Source organism: Pseudophryne corroboree, chromosome 1, assembly GCF_028390025.1.
Source record: "Pseudophryne corroboree isolate aPseCor3 chromosome 1, aPseCor3.hap2, whole genome shotgun sequence".
Taxonomy (NCBI): domain Eukaryota; kingdom Metazoa; phylum Chordata; class Amphibia; order Anura; family Myobatrachidae; genus Pseudophryne; species Pseudophryne corroboree.
Window position 1 is genome coordinate 1,208,074,770 of NC_086444.1, and position 21,870 is coordinate 1,208,096,639.

The 21,870-nt window shown below is 49.1% G+C and overlaps 1 protein-coding gene across 1 annotated transcript in view; it reads right to left on the reverse strand.

Annotated features, from left to right (window-relative positions):
• The window catches only part of ATRN (attractin), a 326,993-nt gene that overhangs the window by 21,733 nt on the left and 283,390 nt on the right, over nucleotides 1-21,870 (reverse strand). The window contains exon 27 of the mRNA XM_063925340.1: nucleotides 12,787-12,894. Within this exon, the coding sequence (XP_063781410.1) occupies nucleotides 12,787-12,894 (108 nt within the window). The remainder of the gene's footprint in view (nucleotides 1-12,786; nucleotides 12,895-21,870) is intronic.

Consider the following 21,870-nt stretch of genomic DNA (forward strand, 5'->3'; position numbering starts at 1 on the left):
GTGCTATCACATGATTTTCCGCCCAGCGAAAAGTCCTTGCAGTTTTTGCCATTGCCCTCCTGCTTCTTGTGTCGCCCTGTCTGTTTACGTGGGCGACTGCCGTGATGTTTTTCCCACTGGATCAATACCGGCTGACCTTGAAGCAGAGGTCTTGCTAAGCTTAGAGCATTATAAATTTACCCTTAGCTCCAGTATATTTATGTGGAGAAAAGTCTCCAGACTTGATCACACTCCCTGGAAATTTTTTCCTTGTGTGACTGCTCCCCAGCCTCTCGGGCTGGGCTCCGTGGTCACCAGCATCCAATCCTGAATGCCGAATCTGCGGCCCTCTAGAAGATGAGCACTCTATAACCACCACAGGAGAGACACCCTTGTCCTTGGATATAGGGTTATCTGCTGATGCATCTGAAGATGCGATCCGGACCATTTGTCCAGCAGATCCCACTGAAAAGTTCTTGCGTGAAATCTGCCGAATGGAATTGCTTCGTAGGAAGCCACCATTTTTACCAGGACCCTTGTGCAATGATGCACTGTTTTTAGGAGGTTCCTGACTAGCTCGGATAACTCCCTGGCTTTCTCTTCCGGGAGAAACACCTTTTTCTGGACTGTGTCCAGAATCATCCCTAGGCACAGCAGACGTGTCGTCGGGATCAGCTGCGATTTTGGAATATTTAGAATCCACCCGTGCTGTTGTAGCAGTATCCGAGATAGTGCTACTCCGACCTCCAACTGTTCCCTGGACTATGCCCTTATCAGGAGATCGTCCAAGTAAGGGATAATTAAGACGCCTTTTCTTCGAAGAAGAATCATCATTTCGGCCATTACCTTGGTAAAGACCCGGGGTGCCGTGGACAATCCAAACGGCAGCGTCTGAAACTGATAGTGACAGTTCTGCACCACGAACCTGAGGTACCCTTAGTGAGAAGGGCAAATTTGGGACATAGAGGTAAGCATCCCTGATGTCCCGGGACACTATATAGTCCCCTTCTTCCTGGTTCGTTATCACTGCTCTGAGTGACTCCATCTTGATTTGAACCTTTGTAAGTGTTCAAAAATTTTTTAGAATAAGTCTCACCTAGCCTTCTGGCTTCAGTACCACAATATAGTGTGGAATAATACCCCTTTTCTTGTAGTAGGAGAGGTAATTTAATTATCACCTGCTGGGAATACAGCTTGTGAATTTTTTCCCATACTGCCTCCTTGTCGGAGGGAGACCTTGGTAAAGCAGACTTCAGGAGCCTGCGAAGGGGAAACGTCTCGACATTCCAATCTGTACCCCTGGGATACTACTTGTAGGATCCAGGGGTCCTGTACGGTCTCAGCGCCATGCTGAGAACTTGTCAGAAGCGGTGGAACGCTTCTGTTCCTGGGAATGGGCTGCCTGCTGCAGTCTTCTTCCCTTTCCTCTATCCCTGGGCAGATATGATCTTATAGGGACGAAAGGACTGAGGCTGAAAAGACGGTGTCTTTTTCTGCAGAGATGTGACTTAGGGTAAAAACGGTGGATTTTCCAGCAGTTGCCGTGGCCACCAGGTCCGATGGACCGACCCCAAATAACTCCTCTTCCTTTATACGGCAATACACCTTTGTGCCGTTTGGAATCTGCATCACCTGACCACTGTCGTGTCCATAACATCTTCTGGCAGATATGGACATCGCATTTACTCTTGATGCCAGAGTGCAAATATCCCTCTGTGCATCTCGCATATATAGAAATGCATCCTTTAAATGCTCTATAGTCAATAAAATACTGTCCCTGTCAAGGGTATCAATATTTTTAGTCAGGGAATCCGACCAAGCCACCCCAGCTCTGCACATCCAGGCTGAGGCGATCGCTGGTCGCAGTATAACACCAGTATGTGTGTATATACTTTTTATGATATTTTCCAGCCTCCTGTCAGCTGGTCCTTGAGGACGGCCCTATCTATAGACGGTACCGCCACTTGTTTTGATAAGCGTGTGAGCGTCTTAGCCACCCTAAGGGGTGTTTCCCAACGCGCCCTAACTTCTGGCGGGAAAGGGTATACCGCCCCTAATTTTCTATCGGGGGGAACCCACGCATCATCACACACTTTATTTAATTTATCTGATTCAGGAAAAACTACGGTAGTTTTTTCACATCCCACATAATACCCTCTTTTGTGGTACTTGTAGTATCAGAAATATGTAACACCTCCTTCATTGCCTTTAACGTGTGGCCCTAATAAGGAATACGTTTGTTTATTCACCGTCGACACTGGATTCAGTGTCCCTGTCTGTGTCTGTGTCGACCGACTAAAGTAAACGGGCGTTTTAAAACCCCTGACGGTGTTTTTGAGTCGTCTGGACCGGTACTAATTGTTTGTCGGCCGTCTCATGTCGTCAACCGACCTTGCAGCGTGTTGACATTATCACGTAATTCCCTAAATAAGCCATCCATTCCGGTGTCGACTCCCTAAAGAGTGACATCACCATTACAGGCAATTGCTCCGCCTCCTCACCAACATCGTCCTCATACATGTCGACACACACGTACCGACACACAGCACACACACAGGGAATGCTCTGATAGAGGACAGGACCCACTAGCCCTTTGGAGAGACAGAGGGAGAGTTTGCCAGCACACACCAAAAACGCTATAATTATATAGGGACAACCTTATATAAGTGTTTTCCCTTATAGCATCTTTATTATATATTTCTAACGCCAAATTAGTGCCCCCCCTCTCTGTTTTAACCCTGTTTCTGTAGTGCAGTGCAGGGGAGAGCCTGGGAGCCTTCCCTCCAGCCTTTCTGTGAGGGAAAATGGCGCTGTGTGCTGAGGAGATAGGCCCCGCCCCTTTTTCGGCGGCCTCGTCTCCCGCTCTTAACGGATTCTGGCAGGGGTTAAATATCTCCATATAGCCTCCGGAGGCTATATGTGAGGTATTTTTAGCCAAAATAGGTTTTCATTTGCCTCCCAGGGCGCCCCCCTCCCAGCGCCCTGCACCCTCAGTGACTGCCGTGTGAAGTGTGCTGAGAGGAAAATGGCGCACAGCTGCAGTGCTGTGCGCTACCTTTAGAAGACTGAGGAGTCTTCTGCCGCCGATTCTGGACCTCTTCTTACTTCAGCATCTGCAAGGGGGCCGGCGGCAAGGCTCCGGTGACCATCCAGGCTGTACCTGTGATCGTCCCTCTGGAGCTGATGTCCAGTAGCCAAGAAGCCAATCCATCCTGCACGCAGGTGAGTTCACTTCTTCTCCCCTAAGTCCCTCGTTGCAGTGATCCTGTTGCCAGCAGGACTCACTGTAAAATAAAAAACCTAAGCTAAACTTTTCTAAGCAGCTCTTTAGGAGAGCCACCTAGATTGCACCCTTCTCGGCCGGGCACAAAAATCTAACTGAGGCTTGGAGGAGGGTCATAGGGGGAGGAGCCAGTACACACCACCTGATCGTAAAGCTTTACTTTTTGTGCCCTGTCTCCTGCGGAGCCGCTATTCCCCATGGTCCTTTCAGGAACCCCAGCATCCACTAGGACGATAGAGAAACTACTGTAGTTTTTTCACATCCCACATAATACCCTCTTTTGTGGTACTTGTAGTATCAGAAATATGTAACACCTCCTTCATTGCCTTTAACGTGTGGCCCTAATAAGGAATACGTTTGTTTATTCACCGTCGACACTGGATTCAGTGTCCCTGTCTGTGTCTGTGTCGACCGACTAAAGTAAACTGGCGTTTTAAAACCCCTGACGGTGTTTTTGAGACGTCTGGACCGGTACTAATTGTTTGTCGGCCGTCTCATGTCGTCAACCGACCTTGCAGCGTGTTGACATTATCACGTAATTCCCTAAATAAGCCATCCATTCCGGTGTCGACTCCCTAGAGAGTGACATCACCATTACAGGCAATTTGCTCCGCCTCCTCACCAACATCGTCCTCATACATGTCGACACACACGTACCGACACACAGCACACACACAGGGAATGCTCTGATAGAGGACAGGACCCACTAGCCCTTTGGAGAGACAGAGGGAGAGTTTGCCAGCACACACCAAAAACGCTATAATTATATAGGGACAACCTTATATAAGTGTTTTCCCTTATAGCATCTTTTTTATATATTTCTAACGCCAAATTAGTGCCCCCCCTCTCTGTTTTAACCCTGTTTCTGTACTGCAGTGCAGGGGAGAGCCTGGGAGCCTTCCCTCCAGCCTTTCTGTGAGGGAAAATGGCGCTGTGTGCTGAGGAGATAGGCCCCGCCCCTTTTTCGGCGGCCTCGTCTCCCGCTTTTAACGGATTCTGGCAGGGGTTAAATACCTCCATATAGCCTCCGGAGGCTATATGTGAGGTATTTTTAGCCAAAATAGGTTTTCATTTGCCTCCCAGGGCGCCCCCCTCCCAGCGCCCTGCACCCTCAGTGACTGCCGTGTGAAGTGTGCTGAGAGGAAAATGGCGCACAGCTGCAGTGCTGTGCGCTACCTTTAGAAGACTGAGGAGTCTTCTGCCGCCGATTCTGGACCTCTTCTTACTTCAGCATCTGCAAGGGGGCCGGCGGCAAGGCTCCGGTGACCATCCAGGCTGTACCTGTGATCGTCCCTCTGGAGCTGATGTCCAGTAGCCAAGAAGCCAATCCATCCTGCACGCAGGTGAGTTCACTTCTTCTCCCCTAAGTCCCTCGTTGCAGTGATCCTGTTGCCAGCAGGACTCACTGTAAAATAAAAAACCTAAGCTAAACTTTTCTAAGCAGCTCTTTAGGAGAGCCACCTAGATTGCACCCTTCTCGGCCGGGCACAAAAATCTAACTGGCTTGGAGGAGGGTCATAGGGGGAGGAGCCAGTGCACACCACCTGATCCTAAAGCTTTACTTTTTGTGCCCTGTCTCCTGAGGAGCCGCTATTCCCCATGGTCCTTTCAGGAACCCCAGCATCCACTAGGACGATAGAGAAATGTGTAATACCTCTTTCATTGCCTCAATCATGCAACGAATGGCCCTAGTGGACATTACATTTTACTCATCGTCGTCGACACTGGTATCAGTATCCATGTCGACATCTGTGTCTGCCATCTGAGGTAGTGGGCGTTTTAGAGCCCCTGATGGCCTTTGAATTGCCTGGGCAGGCACGAGCTGAGAAGCCGGCTGTCCCGCATTTGGCATGTCGTCAAATTTTTTATGTAAGGAGTCGACACTTGCACGTAATTCCTTCCATAAGTCCATCCACTCAGGTGTCTGCCCCGCAGGGGGTGACATCACATTTATAGGCATCTGCTCCGCCTCCACATGTCTCCTCATCAAACATGTACCGACACACCGCACACACACACAGGGAATGCTCTTAAAGGAGACAGGACCCCACAAAAGCCCTTTGGGGAGACAGAGAGAGAGTATGCCAGCACACACCAGAGCGCTATATAATGCAGGGACTAACTGAATTATGTCCCCTGTGGGGTATATGCAATTGCGGTCGAATTCGCGGCAATTTTCGCCGTTTTTTAATTCGACTCAATTCGACAGGTGAATCCCGGAAGGTGGCTTCCGGAATTCACCATATTCAATGAAAAACGGATTCGCCAGAGTCGCGGGCGAAAATCGGCCGATTTGGCGGATTTTGCCGCGATTTTAAAAAACGGTAAAAAAACGTGAAAAACCCGAAAAAAAAATGGCGTGGGGTCCCCCCTCCAAAGCATAACCAGCCTCGGGCTCATCGAGCTGGTCCTGGTTCTAAAAATGCAGGGGAAAAATTGGCCAGGGATCCCCCGTATTTTTAAAACCAGCACCGGGCTCTGCGCCTGGTGCTGGTGCCAAAAATACGGGGGACAAAAAGAGTAGGGGTCCCCCGTATTTTTAACACCAGCATCGGGCTCCACTAGCTGGACAGATAATGCCACAGCCGGGGGTCACTTTTATGCCGTGCCCTGCGGCCGTGGCATTAAATATCCAACTAGTCACCCCTGGCCGGGGTACCCTGGGGGAGTGGGGACCCCTTCAATCAAGGGGTCCCCCCCCCCCAGCCACCCAAGGGCCAGGGGTGAAGCCCGAGGCTGTCCCCCCCCATCCAATGGGCTGCGGATGGGGGGGCTGATAGCCTTTTGTGATAATAAAAAGATATTGTTTTTTCCAGTAGTACTACAAGTCCCAGCAAGCCTCCCCCGCAAGCTGGTACTTGGAGAACCACAAGTACCAGCATGCAGGAGAAAAACGGGTCCGCTGGTACCTGTAGTACTACTGGGAAAAAAATACCCAAATAAAAACAGGACACACACACCTTGATAGTAAAACTTTATTACACACTACCGACACACACATACTTACCTATGTTGACACGCCGACTGCCACGGTCTCCGACGATCCGAGGGTACCTGTGAAAAAATTATACTCACCTTCCAGCGTCCAGAGATAAATCCACGTCCAGAGAGTAAAATCCACGTACTTGTTTAAAAAAAAAAACACGCAAAAACCCGCTCCATACCGGACTAGAAAGGGGTCCAATGTTTTCACATCAGACCCCTTTCTCCCGAATGCCGGGACATCACGTGACTCCTGTCACTGACGTCCCTTCAGCCAATCAGGAAGCGCTACTTCCGTGGCGCTCACCTGATTGGCTGTGCGCTGTCTGTACTGTGACAGCACATCGCAAAGCCGCTCCATTACTTTCAATGGTGGGAACTTTGCGGGTAGCGGTGGGGTCACCCGCCGGTCAGCCGCTGACCGGCGGGTGACCTTACCGCTAGCCGCTAAGTTCCCACCATTGAAAGTAATGGAGCGGCTTTGCGATGTGCTGTCACAGTACAGACAGCGAACAGCCAATCAGGTGAGCGCAACGAAGTTGCGCTTCCTGATTGGCTTAGAGACCTTTCTGTGACAGCTGTCACTGACAGGTCTCATTCGTGGAAAGGTGTCCCATGTGTCAGCATGGGACCCCTTTCAGTCCGGCATGGAGCGGGTGTTCGGTTTGTTTTTTTGCCAAGTACGTGGATTTATCTCTGGACCATGGCTGAGGTGAGTATATTGATCTTTTCTTTTCAGGTATCCGTGGATTCTACATGGAGAAGAGGACCGATGTCGGCGTGTGAACATAGGTAAGTATGTGTGTGTCGACGTATGAAATAAAGTTTTACTGTCGACGGTGTGTGTGTCCTGTTTTTATTTGGGTATTTTTTTCCCAGTAGTACTACAGGTACCAGCGGGCCCGTTTTTCTCCCGCATGCTGGTACTTGTGGTTCTCCAAGTACCAGCTTGCGGGGGAGGCTTGCTGGGACTTGTAGTACTACTGGAAAAAACAATATCTTTTTATTATCACAAAAGGCTATCAGCCCCCCCATCCGCAGCCCATTGGATGGGGGGGGGACAGCCTCGGGCTTCACCCCTGGCCCTTGGGTGGCTGGGGGGGGGGGGACCCCTTGATTGAAGGGGTCCCCACTCCCCCAGGGTACCCCGGCCAGGGGTGACTAGTTGGATATTTAATGCCACGGCCGCAGGGCACGGCATAAAAGTGACCCCCGGCTGTGGCATTATCTGTCCAGCTAGTGGAGCCCGATGCTGGTGTTAAAAATACGGGGGACCCCTACTCTTTTTGTCCCCCGTATTTTTGGCACCAGCACCAGGCGCAGAGCCCGGTGCTGGTTTTAAAAATACGGGGGATCCCCTGTCAATTTTTTCCCCGCATTTTTAGAACCACGACCAGCTCGAAGAGCCCGAGGCTGGTTATGCTTTGGAGGGGGGACCCCACGCCATTTTTTTTTATGATTTCACCGTTCCAGCATAAAAAAAAAAAAATAAAATAATAATATTTTAAAAAATATATAAATAATATTTGTGCCTCCAAAAAAAAAAAAAAAAGTACCTAATCCCTTCTAATATAAATAGATCTGCTATTCCCCCCCAAAAAAACACAAAAAAAAAACATGTTTAAAATTTTTTTATTTGTTTTCACCCTCCAAAGTGTGGCGGATTGAAAATGACGAATTTGCTGTCTAAAAGCACTGCTGTCGAATTTCCAAACTTGAATTGAATATGCTTTGGTCGAATTGCAGCACTTGTATCATTGCAGAAAAGTCGAATTTGCAAAAAGTCGAATTTCAAAAAGTCGAATTTTGAAAGTCCGTTTTTTGGTCGGAAAGCACTGAATTGCATAGGCGTGTTTTTTTTTTGGTCGAAAATGACCCGAAATTCGACAATTTCGGGAATTCGACCGCAATTGCATATACCCCTATAGCTGCTATAATATTTACTGCGCCTCAATTTAGTGCCCCCCCTCTCTTTTTTACTCTTTTCTGTAGTGCAGACTGCAGGGGAGAGTCAGGGAGCTTCCTTCCAGCGGAACTGTGAGGGAGAAATGGCGCCAGTGTGCTGAGGGAGATGGCTCCGCCCCTTTTTCGGCGGACTTTTCTCCCGCTTTTTTCTGTATTCTGGCAGGGGTAATTACCACATATATAGCCTCTGGGGCTATATATTGTGGTTATTTTGCCAGCCAAGGTGATTTTATTGCTGCTCAGGGCGCCCCCCCCCCCAGCGCCCTGCACCCTCAGTGACCGGAGTGTGAAGTGTGTATGAGGAGCAATGGCGCACAGCTGCAGTGCTGTGCGCTACCTTGGTGAAGACTGAAGTCTTCTGCCGCCGATTTTCTGGACCATCTTCTTGCTTCTGGCTCTGTAAGGGGGACGGCGGCGCGGCTCCGGGAACGAACACCAAGGACGGGTCCTGCGGTCGATCCCTCTGGAGCTAATGGTGTCCAGTAGCCTAAGAAGCCCAAGCTAGCTGCAAGCAGGTAGGTTCGCTTCTTCTCCCCTTAGTCCCTCGTTGCAGTGAGCCTGTTGCCAGCAGGTCTCACTGTAAAATAAAAAACCTAACATATACTTTCTTTCTAGGAGCTCAGGAGAGCCCCTAGTGTGCATCCAGCTCGGCCGGGCACAGAAATCTAACTGAGGTCTGGAGGAGGGGCATAGAGGGAGGAGCCAGTGCACACCAGATAGTACCAAATCTTTCTTATAGAATGCCCAGTCTCCTGCGGAGCCCGTCTATTCCCCATGGTCCTTACGGAGTCCCCAGCATCCACTAGGACGTCAGAGAAATATATATATATATATATATATGTATCCTGATGAAAACGCCTAAATAAACGGCATTGAAACGTTGTGTTTTACGAAGCTGTACGACTGTTTTATTGGAGTGCCGCACCTACCGTCTGTGTATATATATCTCTATATATCTATATATACCGTATATACTTGAGTATAAGTCGACCCGAATATAAGCCGAGATACCTAATTTTACCACAAAAAAATGGGAAAAATGACTGACTCGAGTATAAGCCTAGGGTGGGAAATGTACGGTGTCAGGGGTGTTCATGCTCAGGGTGTCATGCTCGTTGCCAGGGGTTTCATGCGGTAGGTGTTATGCTTGTTGCCAGGGGGTAATGCTTGTTGCTAGGGTTGTGCCCCCAGTGCCACATATACCCCCAGTAACAGATATCCCCCCACAGTGCCAGATAAAAACATGCTGCCGTTGCTTTGCCCCCAGTAGTTATGCCCCTTCTTTGCCCCCAGTAGTTGTGCCCCTCTTTCTTTGCCCCCAGTAGTTGTGCCCCCTTTCATTGCCCCCAGTAGTTGTGCCCCCTTTCATTGCCCCCAGTAGTTGTGCCTCCTTCTTTCTTTGCCCCCTGTTGCAGTGCCCCCTTCTTTCTTTGCCCCCTGTTGCAGTGCCCCCTTCTTTCTTTGCCCCCTGTTGCAGTGCCCCCTTCTTTCTTTGCCCCCTGTTGCAGTGCCCCCGTCGCCGCTTACAAACACACAAACACACACAAAAACAATACTTACCACTGCCCCGCTCCTGCTTCCCGACCGCTTCTTCTGCTGCTGCGCTGCTCCGCTCCGTCCGTCCGCTCGCTCCATCCGGCCGCACGCTCCGTCCGGCCGCCGCTCTGTGCGGCCGCCCGCTCCCCGGCACCCGATCATCTCTATGGGAGAGACGTCATGACGTCTCTCCCATAGCAACGCGCACAGACACTAGAGGTCAATAATGACCTCTAGTGTCTGTCCTGGAGCCGGCTGCAGCGGACGCCCACACAGCCCACGGCGTCTGCTGCAGCCATTGACTCGAGTATAAGCCGAGGGGGGCTTTTTCAGCACAGAAAAATGTGCTGAAAAAGTCGGCTTATACTCGAGTATATACGGTATATATCTATCTATCTCTATCTCGGGAGAATCATTCACGTGCAGGTTATAGTACCAGGGGAGAAGAAGAACAATAAATTGGGAAATAAGCTTCCCAGTCAAGGCAGCAAATTCTCTATATCACACTTGTACTTAATAAAAGCGTCCGCTGCCGTTTCTCTCTCTCAATCAGAGCCTTAAAGGCACACATTATATTCCTGCACGGAGAGGTCTACTCCATAATGTCTCCGTCTGTTGCATTTGTCTGCTAATAATGTAGCCAGGATGTCACGGTAAAAGCGCTGCAGTGACTGAGCTGCACAGGCAATAGCGGACAGCTGGGTAGGTCAGCAGAAGGAATAGCGTACAGCTGGGTAGGTTAGCAGAAGTAATAGCGGACAGCTGGGTAGATCAGCAGAAGGAATAGCGGGCAGCTGGGTAGGTCAGCAGAAGGAATAGCGGGCAGCTGGGTAGGTCAGCAGAAGGAAAAGCGGACAGCTGGGTAGGCCAGCAGAAGGAAAAGCGGACAGCTGGGTAGGCCAGCAGAAGGAAAAGCGGGCAGCTGGGTAGGTCAGCAGAAGGAACAGCGGGCAGCTGGGTAGGTCAGCAGAAGGAATAGCGGACAGCTGGGTAGGTCAGCAGAAGGAATAGCGGACAGCTGGGTAGGTCAGCAGAAGGAATAGCGGGCAGCTGGGTAGGTCAGCAGAAGTAATAGCGGACAGCTGGGTAGGTCAGCAGAAGTAATAGCGGACAGCTGGGTAGGTCAGCAGAAGTAATAGCGGACAGCTGGGTAGGTCAGCAGAAGTAATAGCGGACAGCTGGGTAGGTCAGCAGAAGGAATAGCGGGCAGCTGGGTAGGTCAGCAGAAGTAATAGCGGACAGCTGGGTAGGTCAGCAGAAGGAATAGCGGGCAGCTGGGTAGGTCAGCAGAAGTAATAGCGGACAGCTGGGTAGGTCAGCAGAAGTAATAGCGGACAGCTGGGTAGGTCAGCAGAAGGAATAGCGGACAGCTGGGTAGGTCAGCAGAAGGAATAGCGGACAGCTGGGTAGGTCAGCAGAAGGAATAGCGGACAGCTGGGTAGGTCAGCAGAAGGAATAGCGGGCAGCTGGGTAGGTCAGCAGAAGGAATAGCGGACAGCTGGGTAGGTCAGCAGAAGGAATAGCGGGCAGCTGGGTAGGTCAGCAGAAGGAATAGCGGACAGCTGGGTAAGTCAGCAGAAGTAATAGCGGACAGCTGGGTAGGTCAGCAGAAGGAATAGCGGGCATCTGGGTAGGTCAGCAGAAGGAATAGCGGACAGCTTTGGAAGGCAATGTGCGGATACAGGAACAGTAGAAATTAACAGGATTTTTAGCCATTTATCAAAACTGTCACTTGCAGTTAGCCAAAAAACTTTGGCCGTGAATTCTGGTCCCCAGGCTACACACAACCACGAGCTAAATAAAGCGACGGTCATCTCTGCAAACGCTATTCATAGACTGATAACTGCGCAAAATGGGCCTTTTTGCATATGCACAGTGGGAGTATGATTGCCCCTGTCCTGTCCCCCTGAGGCTGCCTCATTCTACATCATAACACCATGCCGACTTCCTAAACTGTAAATGCGTCCTTTCATCTTATATAAACACTCGCCGAGCAAACATTCTCCTCTTCTCCAATATGCACTTCCCACCAAATCTTCCTCTTTCCATCCTTACACTGAACATGGGCTCCTTCCTCGCTGGCTGACAACAGCACTGCGCGGTGATGTCATACAGCTGCGCCAAGCTCCCAGCCAATGACACTGAGAAGCGGTATCAGGTGTGTGACCCCAGAGACTCCCGTCAGCCCTCCTCTGTCTGCAGACACTACAAGGCAAGCAGTAGCAGGGGCGGATGAGTACAGGAATGTGGGTAGGTTGAAGATGAGAGCACCAACTACAGTGGGATGAATAACTTATAAAGGGCGCTGATCTATTGGCGAGCACGGCAACACGGCCATGCACACGGCAAACAAAAACAAACATCACAGCGTAAGCACAGAACACATAGACCGAACCATACAGTAACACCTCACACAGGGATGGGGAAGTGCAGGGAACAAGTCATTACAGCAGGGGATTGAGTCTGACTGACCTGGCTCAGTTAATCCTATTAAAGGCCAAGATAAATGTGGACCCATCTGTAGACTCCAAAGAGCTCCCCCTGCCTGGCGCAGAGTCCCCATTGTAACCTTCTTGAGATACGGCCGCCGTGGCTGCTGTGCTACGGGAGACTGCAGCCACATGCTGGGACAAGCCCAAGACACCTCCTCTTTCTGCAATGACTTCAGGCCATCTTCCAGTCTCCACCCTGAACCGCAGAAGTGGTCTTGAGTAAAAGTGATGATGTATACAATCGTGTACGCCATCGCACACTTTGGCGCATGCAGTCACAGTGCGGGGTTAGAAAACTTTCTGTGCAGTTACTGCTCATCTGTGCAAACAATCTGTACTGCCTTCACCTCTGAATACAGCCCATTGTCCTTAGGCGGGGAGAGCTTTTATGGGTTTCTCAGGACATCCACTTTTCTATAGATCAGTTACTAATGACTAACAGATTTGATGTTCTGTATTAAACCATATCACCCTCCTCAGCCTGCCTGTACGGTGACACTGGCCAGAACCATGCAGCTCTTGTACAACCACGGACGGCGGGAGCCTCACCTTTACACTCCCACCAATTAGGTCAGGCGGCTCCTCGTCTGTTTCCAACGCCACGTTTACAGAGGCAAAAGGTCGGCTCGCCATCTGCTGCATCTCCCGGATTAGTTGCTGGTGAATAAACAAAAGCAGTGGAGATGCACGTTATTCAATACAGATATTACACGTGGGGGAAGGAAGATCATAGGAGTAACAGAAATAGAATACAAATAAATTGAATAGAATACGCTCAAAATATAATGCTCATTTTTGGAATAATAGGAGTTGGAACTTAATTAAATAAGTGTTGTGGTAAGACACTACTGATTCCATGATTCAACTTTGCTGCCTCCATTCCCCTCCTCACATCATGTCACAGTGCGTCACTCATCTCCTGATATACTCTGTGCTGCTGGGGACCCTGCTCCTCCCACTATATAACTCTCAGTCTGTGGCTTCCTGCTGCCTCCATTCCCCTCCTCACATCATGTCACTGCCCCTGTCACATGCAGCCCTGTCCTCACTGACACATCACTCATCTCCTGATATACTCAGCGCATCAGAGAGTACACACGGATAGAGCAGCCAGTGCTGATATAGTATATACACATTATTATACAGTCAGCGCATCAGAGAGTACACAGGGATAGAGCAGCCAGTGCTGATATAGTATATACACATTCTTATACAGTCAGCGCATCAGAGAGTACACAGGGTTAGAGCAGCCAGTGCTGATATAGTATATACATATTATTATACAGTCAGCGTATCAGAGAGTACACAGGGATAGAGCAGCCAGTGCTGATACAGTATATAACGAGATTTATGGTAAGAACTTACTGTTGTTAAATCTCTTTCTGCGAGGTACACTGGGCTCCACAGGGAATGACATTGGGGTTTAGAGTAGGATCTTGATCCGAGGCACCAACAAGCTAAAAGCTTTGACTGTTCCCAGAAGGCATAGCGCCACCTCCTCTATAATCCCGCCTCCGTGCACAGGAGCTCAGTTTTTGTTAACCAGTCCAATGCAGTAGCAGGTAAAAGAGACAACAACCGTTAGTAGCCACATACACCACATTCTCACGACAGGAGAAAGTGTCAGCGGCTAATGCCATACCAACCCAAAGAAGCTAAGTGCGTCAGGGTGGGCACCCTGTGGAGCCCAGTGTACCTCGCAGAAAAAGATTTAACAACGGTGAGTTCTTACCATAAATCTCGTTTTCTGCTGCGGGGTACACTGGGCTCCACAGAGAATGACATTAGGGATGTCCTAAAGCAGTTCCTCGTGGGAGGGGACGCACTGTAGCGGGCACAAGAACCCGGCGTCCAAAGGAAGCATCCTGGGAGGCGGAAGTATTCAAGGCATAGAACATTATGAACGTGTTCACTGAGGACCACGTAGCCGCCTTGCACAATTGTTCAAGGGTTGCACCACGGCGGGCCGCCCAAGAAGGTCCAACAGACCGAGTAGAATGGGCCTTGATGGTAGCAGGTGCTGGAAGACCAGCCTGTACATAAGCATGTGCAATCACCACTCTAATCCATCTGGGCAGGGTCTGCTTGTGAGCAGGCCAGCCACATTTGTGAAAACCAAACAGTACAAAGAGAGAATCCGACTTCCTGATGGAAGCAGTTCTCTTAACATAGATACCACATCCAAAGACCGCTCTTTGGAAGACAATTCAGGAGAGGGAAAGGCCGGAACCACAATCTCCTGATTAAGGTGGAAAGAAGACACCACCTTAGGTAATTACTCGGGATGTGTCCTAAGAACCACCCGGTCATGGTGAAAAATCAGATATGGAGACCTACAAGACAAGGCACCCAGATCCGACACCCGTCTAGCAGAGGATATAGCCAGCAGAAACAGTACCTTAAGAGAAAGCCACTCAAGGTCTGCAGATTCAAGAGGCTCAAACGGAGACTCTTGCAACGCCTCCAGAACCACTGACAAGTCCCAATGAGCCACAGGATCATTGGGAGGTTGAATCCGCAACACACCCTGAGTGAACGTATGAACATCAGGTAAAGTCACAATTCTTCTCTGGAACCAAACGGACAAGGCAGAGATATGAACCTTGATGGAGGCCAGACGAAGGCCCAAGTACAGGCCCTGTTGTAGAAAGGCCAAAAGCTTGGCCGTACTAAACTTGTAAGCGTCATAATTGTTAGTGGCGCACCAAGCAAAGTAAGAATTCCAGACCCTATGATAAATCCGAGCAGAAGCCGGTTTCCAGGCCATCAACATAGTTTGAATGACCGCCTCAGAAAATCCTTTGGCCCTCAAGATGGAAGCTTCAAGAGCCTCGCCGTCAAAGCCAACCAGGCCAGATCCTGGTAGACACAAGGGCCATGAACGAGGAGGTCTGGTCGTTGTGGAAGCAGAAGAGGACACTCTAACGATAGACCCTGAAGGACTGAGAACCAGTGCCGTCTGGGCCATGCTGGAGCGATCAGAAGTAGGATTCCGCCTTCTTGCTTGAACTTCCTTATTACTCTGGGCAGGAGTGACACCGGAGGGAACACGTACGGCAGCCGAAAGTTCCATGGAACTGCCAGAGCGTCCACAAACGCTGCTTGAGGATCCCTTGTCCTTGCTCCGAAGACCGGAACCTTGTGATTGTGTCGAGACGCCATCAGGTCCACATCTGGAAGGCCCCACTTGTCCACTAGGAGTTGAAATACTTCTGGATGGAGGCTCCACTCTCCGGCATGTACGTCCTGGCGACTGAGGAAGTCTGCTTCCCAGTTTAGGACTACCGGGAATGAATACTGCCAATATGGCTGGCAGATGGCATTCTACACACTGAAGAATTCTTGAAACTTCCCTCATTGCCATGCGGATGCGAGTGCCGCCTTGTTGATTTATGTACACCACCGTGGTGGCATTGTCCGATTGTACTTGAACAGGTCTGTTCTGTATTAAATGCTGGGCCAAGTTCAGAGCATTGAACACCGCCCGCAGTTCCAGAATGTGTATCGGGAGGAGAGACTCCTCCCTGGTCCACCGACCCTGAAGGGAGTGTTGCTCCAACACCGCGCCCCAACATCTCAACCTGGCATACGTCGTCAGAAGAAACCAGTTGGAGATCCAGAAGGGATGACCCCTGCTCAATTGATGGTCCTGCAGCCACCAGCTCAGTGACAGATGGACCTCCAGAGACAAGGAGATCATGTGAGACCTGATCCGGTGAGGCAGGCCGTCCCACTTGGCAAGAATCAATTTCTGTAGAGGGCGGGAATGGAATTGAGCGTACTCCACCATGTCGAAAGCAGACACCATGAGACCTAGCACTTGCATCGCTGAGTGTATCGACAATTGCGGACAAGATAGGAAGCATCAAATCCTGTCCTGAAGTTTCAGGACATTCTCCCGAGACAAGAACAACCACTGGTTGTGTCTAACAACGCCCCCCAGGTGCACCATGCTCTGAGCCGGGACCAGGGAACATTTCTTCCAGTTGATGATCCACCCCTGGGCTTGCAGAAAGTGGAGCGTCAAATCCAGATGGCGTAGGAGAATTTCTGGGGAATTCGCCAGGATCAACAAGTCGTCCAGATACGACAGGATCCTGACTCCTTGACGGCGGAGTACAGCCGTCATTACCGCCATGACCTTGGTGAAGACTCGCGGAGCCGTCGTCAAACCAAAAGGTAACGCCCGAAACCGGTAATAGAGGTTGCCAACCGCAAACCTCAGGTACTGCTGATGCGACATTGCAATGGGAATATGCAGGTAAGCCTCCTGTATGTCCAGGGAGACCATATAATCCCCAGGCTCCAAGGCCAGAACAATAGAGCGAAGGGTTTCCATACGAAACTTGGAGACCTTCACAAATTTGTTCAAGGACTTGAGGTTGAGAATGGGCCGAGAGGACCCATTCGGTTTCGGAACTAGGAACAGCGGTGTATAGTACCCCTTGCCTCTGTGAGCCAGAGGCACCTGTACTACCACTCCTGTGTCCAGGAGGGACTGTACCACCGAATGAAGAGTTTTTGCCTTCACCTGATCCGAAGGGACGTCTGTCAGGCAAAATCGATGAGGGGAACGATTCTTGAAGGATACGGCGTAACCTCGAGTGACGACTTCCCGTACCCAGGCATCGGAAGTGGTCTTCAACCATTCCTGGGTGAACCCTAGAAGTCGGCCCCCCACCCTGGGATCCCCCAGAGGGAGACCCGCCCCGTCATGCAGCAGGCTTGTCAGATTTGGAAGCAGGCTGACAGGCAGCCCAGGCCCGTTTAGGTTTGGGCTTATTGGGTTTGGAAGTGCGAGCCTGTTTCGGGTACGCCTGACCCTTTGCTTTCCCTGAAGGACGAAAGGAGCAAAAGAAAGTACTCTTAGCCTTCGGTACCGAAGGAGCCGTACTAGGTAGACATGTAGTTTTAGCAGAGGCTAAGTCAGCCACTATCTTATTAAGGTCTTCTCCGAAAAGAAGGTCTCCTTTAAAAGGGAGTACCTCCAGTGTTTTCTTAGAGTCCAGATCTACAGACCAGGACCGTAACCAGAGAATCCAGCGAGCCAAAAATGGACATAGTAGAAGCCTTGGCCGCCAGAATACCGGCATCAGAAGCCACCTCCTTAATGTAATGAGAAGCTGTGACAATATATGAAAGACATTGTCTAGCCTGATCAGAAGCGTTGGAAGGTAGCTCAGCTTCCAACTCCTGAGCCCACGTTATAACAGCCTCTGCAGCCCCAAGTCGCTGCAGTGGTGGGCTGATGCGCAGCACCTGCTAAGGTGTAAATCGCCTTTAAACAACCCTCCACATGCTTATCCGTCCGTTCTTTCAGAGACGTGACGGTAGTAACAGGCTGAGCTGAGGATACCACCAGCCGCGCCACTTGGGAATCCACTGGCAGGGGTGTCTCCCACTTTTTACTTAGCTCTGCTGCGAGGGGATAGCGAGCCAGCATCTTGTTGTGAGGCGTGAATTTCTTTCCTGGATTTTCCCAGGATTCCTGACGAATGTCAACCAAATGGTCAGAGTGAGGTAAAACTTGTTTAACCACTTTCTGACATTTAAATCTGTCCGGTTTCTCAGGGGCAGTATCAGGCTCTGGGTCATCAGTAATTTGAAGAATCATCCTGATAGCCTCCAACAAGTCAGGAACATCCACCTGTGAAACAGATTCCCCATCAGAAGCATCAGGATCAGAATCTGTGGGGTCAGTATATATGCCATCCTCATCAGACGAGGTGTCTGGGACGCTGGTGGATTGTGAGGAAGTAATGGCCTGCTTAGAGGACCCCTTGGTTTTGGGTGGGCGAGGGTGAGATTTCTGTTTAGTCAGTGACTGGTTCAATTGCTGTAACTGAGTGGACATGTGATCTGACCATGGCGGATTAACCGCAGGGACCATAAGCGGTTGCACCGGCACAGGAGGTCCCATAGGGGGGCGTAAGTCTAGTTAGTAGCGTATTCAATAACGTGGAAAAAGTAGCCCAAGGTGGGTCATTATGCACCTCCGTTGCTACGGTCCCACTGGGGGGTATGGAACCCCCAGAACCTGAACCCTCTGCTGCAATGTGTTCCTCTAATTATTATTATTATTCTTTATTTATATGGCGCCACAAGGGTTCCGCAGCGCCCAATTACAGAGTACATATGCACATAATCAAAACGGGAAAACAGTGACTTACAGTTGAAGACAATATAGGACAAGTACAGGGTAACTAAGCATAACTACACCAGTAAACGACATAGAGATAAGTTCCAAGGTGGCCAAAAAACTGCGGGATTTGGGCAGTTGAGGATTATTAAAGTAAGAAAAGGATAAGAACATGAGGGAAGAGGGCCCTACTCGTGAGAGCTTACATTCTGAGGACATTCTAATGCATCTGCAGCGTCACCACCACGCACTGTGGGATCAGCTCCAGCTCCGTCGCCTCTTGTAGCTGACATAACTGAGAGCTCAATTAAAGGTAACCAAGTAGAATATCAGCAGCACAACACCTGACACGAACCCCCTGTGTGGTACAAACAGAGTTCCAGAGGTATATGCTGACTAACAATCACAGAGAAAAAAACACAATAAGTATATCTTGTGAAACACCTATATTAAGTAATAATCCTGACGCACTTAGCCCCCTCAGGTTACAGAATATAGGGATAGCAATCGGAGTGAGATACACGAAATGGAGGTCACACAGCAGCTATATGCACACACAGTCACATTGTACAATGCAGAAATTATGACATGCAATAAAACTGCACTGGACTAGCAATACAGAGTAGTACTACGTATAGCTATACACTCAATAGATATAACAATGCATAGTAAAGACTGGATGTATATCACAGGGTACTTGTACTATATAACCCTGACTAGATGCACTGTTTCCTAACTAACACTGTCTGCAGACATGTAGAATACTTAAGTGTACTGTAAAATGCACTGCGCTGACATGCAGGCGGCTTTACAGAGGAGGATTTGCCCAAACAGTCCCAGGATCAGCTCAGCTTGACCTAACGGCGCCCAAACGCTGAGAGGGAGAGTGAGAGAGAGATGCAGCTCCAGGGCAGGAACATTTACTCTAAATGGAGCCCTGGGGCTGGGGGAGAGGTACAGGTCAGATCCTTATCCCCTTGCTGGACCTTACCACCGGGTACTGTGGGCCTTAGTAAACGGATTTTTGAGAGAATCCGACCTGTGCCCTTGCCCTGGTGGTCTAGTGTGGTACCTGTACTGCCAGTGTCCAGGCCAGCGCGCGCGGCCCGCCTCCCACCGGATCGCGATTTACAGCAGGTCCCGCCTGGTGGACCCATTTACCTCCTCCCTGAGTGCGGCCATGCGATCCTGGAGAGCTGCAGTGGTGTGTGTGCCTGACTGAAGAAAACGCGGGAGTATACAGCGCCGCTGGGGGAGGTGATGGAGCTGCAGCAGGAGATGTCTGACTGACATCTAACACTTACAGTGTCTCTGCTGCAGCCCTTGAAGTCTTAATTTTTCACTTAAAAAGCTCTTCTAAGGGCTGCTGGAGCAGCCCACCTGTTGTATGCTGCACTGCATGGCACAAACTACGAAACTGAGCTCCTGTGCGCGGAGGCGCGGTTATAGAGGAGGCGGCGCTATGTCTTCTGGGAACAGTCAAAGCTTTTAGCCTGTTGGTGCCTCGGATCAAGATCCTACTCTAGTCTACACCCCAATGTCATTCCATGCGGAGCCGTGTGTACCCCGCAGCAGAAAAAGATATAAAATATTCAATTAATAAAAATATATTTTGTATAAAAAATATTATTGAATAAAATGAATGGGTGTGGTATAGACGATCTACAATGTCTAAGCCATCATACGGTCGACATGGAGAAAAGGTCAACACGTTTCGGGCACAGTGTCTCGCATTGCTCGGCACAAGGTTACTAAAGGTTATTACTTGTGACATGGGTAGTAAAGGATGGGAAGAGTCCAAAAACATTAAAAAAAAACAACGCCAAAAACATGTATTGCCATGTCGACCTTTCAGATGTTGAACTTATGCAGGTTGAACTATTGACTGTCAAGCTAGGACATTGTAGATCTATAGTCCGGATTCTAAAATTCCAAAATGAATCAAAACACCAGATTTATTAAAGACCATCTCTAAATGCGGCGCTTTAGCCTATCAATGAACTCTTGGGACTGCGATAAAAATGAAATATTCCTGTGCTTAAAAAATAATATGATAAATTACGTAAAGTACATTTGAAGTAAAGTCCTAAAGTCTCATTTCTAATCATGATAGATAATGATAATGATTTTAGGGAGCAATTAAAGTTGATAAAAGAGAGAGCAATATAAGTAAACATATAAGCTTTGGCCAAAGACTTCTGCATGCTAGTTTATATAGTACTGTGCAAAAGTTATAGGCAAGTATGGAAAAAATGCTTTCAAAAATAGAAGTACGGTATTATCTTATTTTTTATAAGTTAATAAAATGTAAAGTGAATGAACAGAAAAGCAATGTAAATCAAATCAATATTTGGTGTGATCACCCTTTACCTTCAAAACAGCAATTCTTGCACACAGTCTTTGAAGGAACTCGGCAGGGAGGTTGTTCCAAACATCTTGGAAGAACAAACCGCAGATCTTCTGTGGATGTACATTAGGCTTGCTTAAATCCTTCTGTCTCATCATGTAATCCTAGACAGACTCAATGTTGAGATCAGGGCTCTGTGGTGGCCATATGATCACTTCCAGGACTCCATGTTCTTCTTTACGCTGAAGACCGTTCTTAATGATATTGGCTGTGTGTTTGGGATCCTGCTGCAGAATAAATTTGAAGTCAGACGCCTCCCTGATGGTATTTCATGATGGATGAATACCTGCCTGTATTTCCCAGCATTGAAGCACAAAGAAACAGGCAACGTTGTGGACCATAAACGCAGTGTGGTCGGCTAAGGAAACTTAGTGCATCAGATGAAAGACACATCAAGCTTACTTCTCTTCAAAATCAGAAGATCTCCAACAGTGCCATCAGCTCAGAAACCAGTGGGACCCAGTACACCCATCTACTGTTTGGAGAAGTCTGGCCAGAAGTGGTCTTCATGGAAGAACTGCGGCCAAAAATTATAACTTCGATGTGAAAACAAGGCCAAGTGACACAATTACAGGTATGCACAAAAACATAGGAAATGGGTGCAGAAAAATGGCAGCAGGTGCTCTGGACCGATTCATCAAAATGTGAAATAATTGGCTGTAACAGAAGGCAGTTTGTTCACCGAAGGGCTGGAGAGCAGTACAATAATGAGTGTCTGCAGGCAACAGTGAAGTATGGTAGATGTTCCATGAAAGTTTGGGCCTGCATTTTAGCAAATGGATTTAGGGATTTGATCGGGATTAATAGGGTCTTCAATGCTGAGAAATAGAATCGGATATTTCTCCATCATGCAACACTATCAAGAAGGCGTCTGATTGGCTCCAAATTTATTCTGCAGCAGGAAAATGACCCCAAACATACAACCAGTGTCTTTGAGAACTATTTTCATCGTAAAGAAGCACAAGGAGTCCTGGAAGTGATTATGTGGCCCCCACAGAGTCCTGATCGCAACATCATCGAGTCTGTCTGGGATTACATGAAGAGACAGAAGGATTTGAGAAAGCCTACATCCACAGAAGATCTGTGG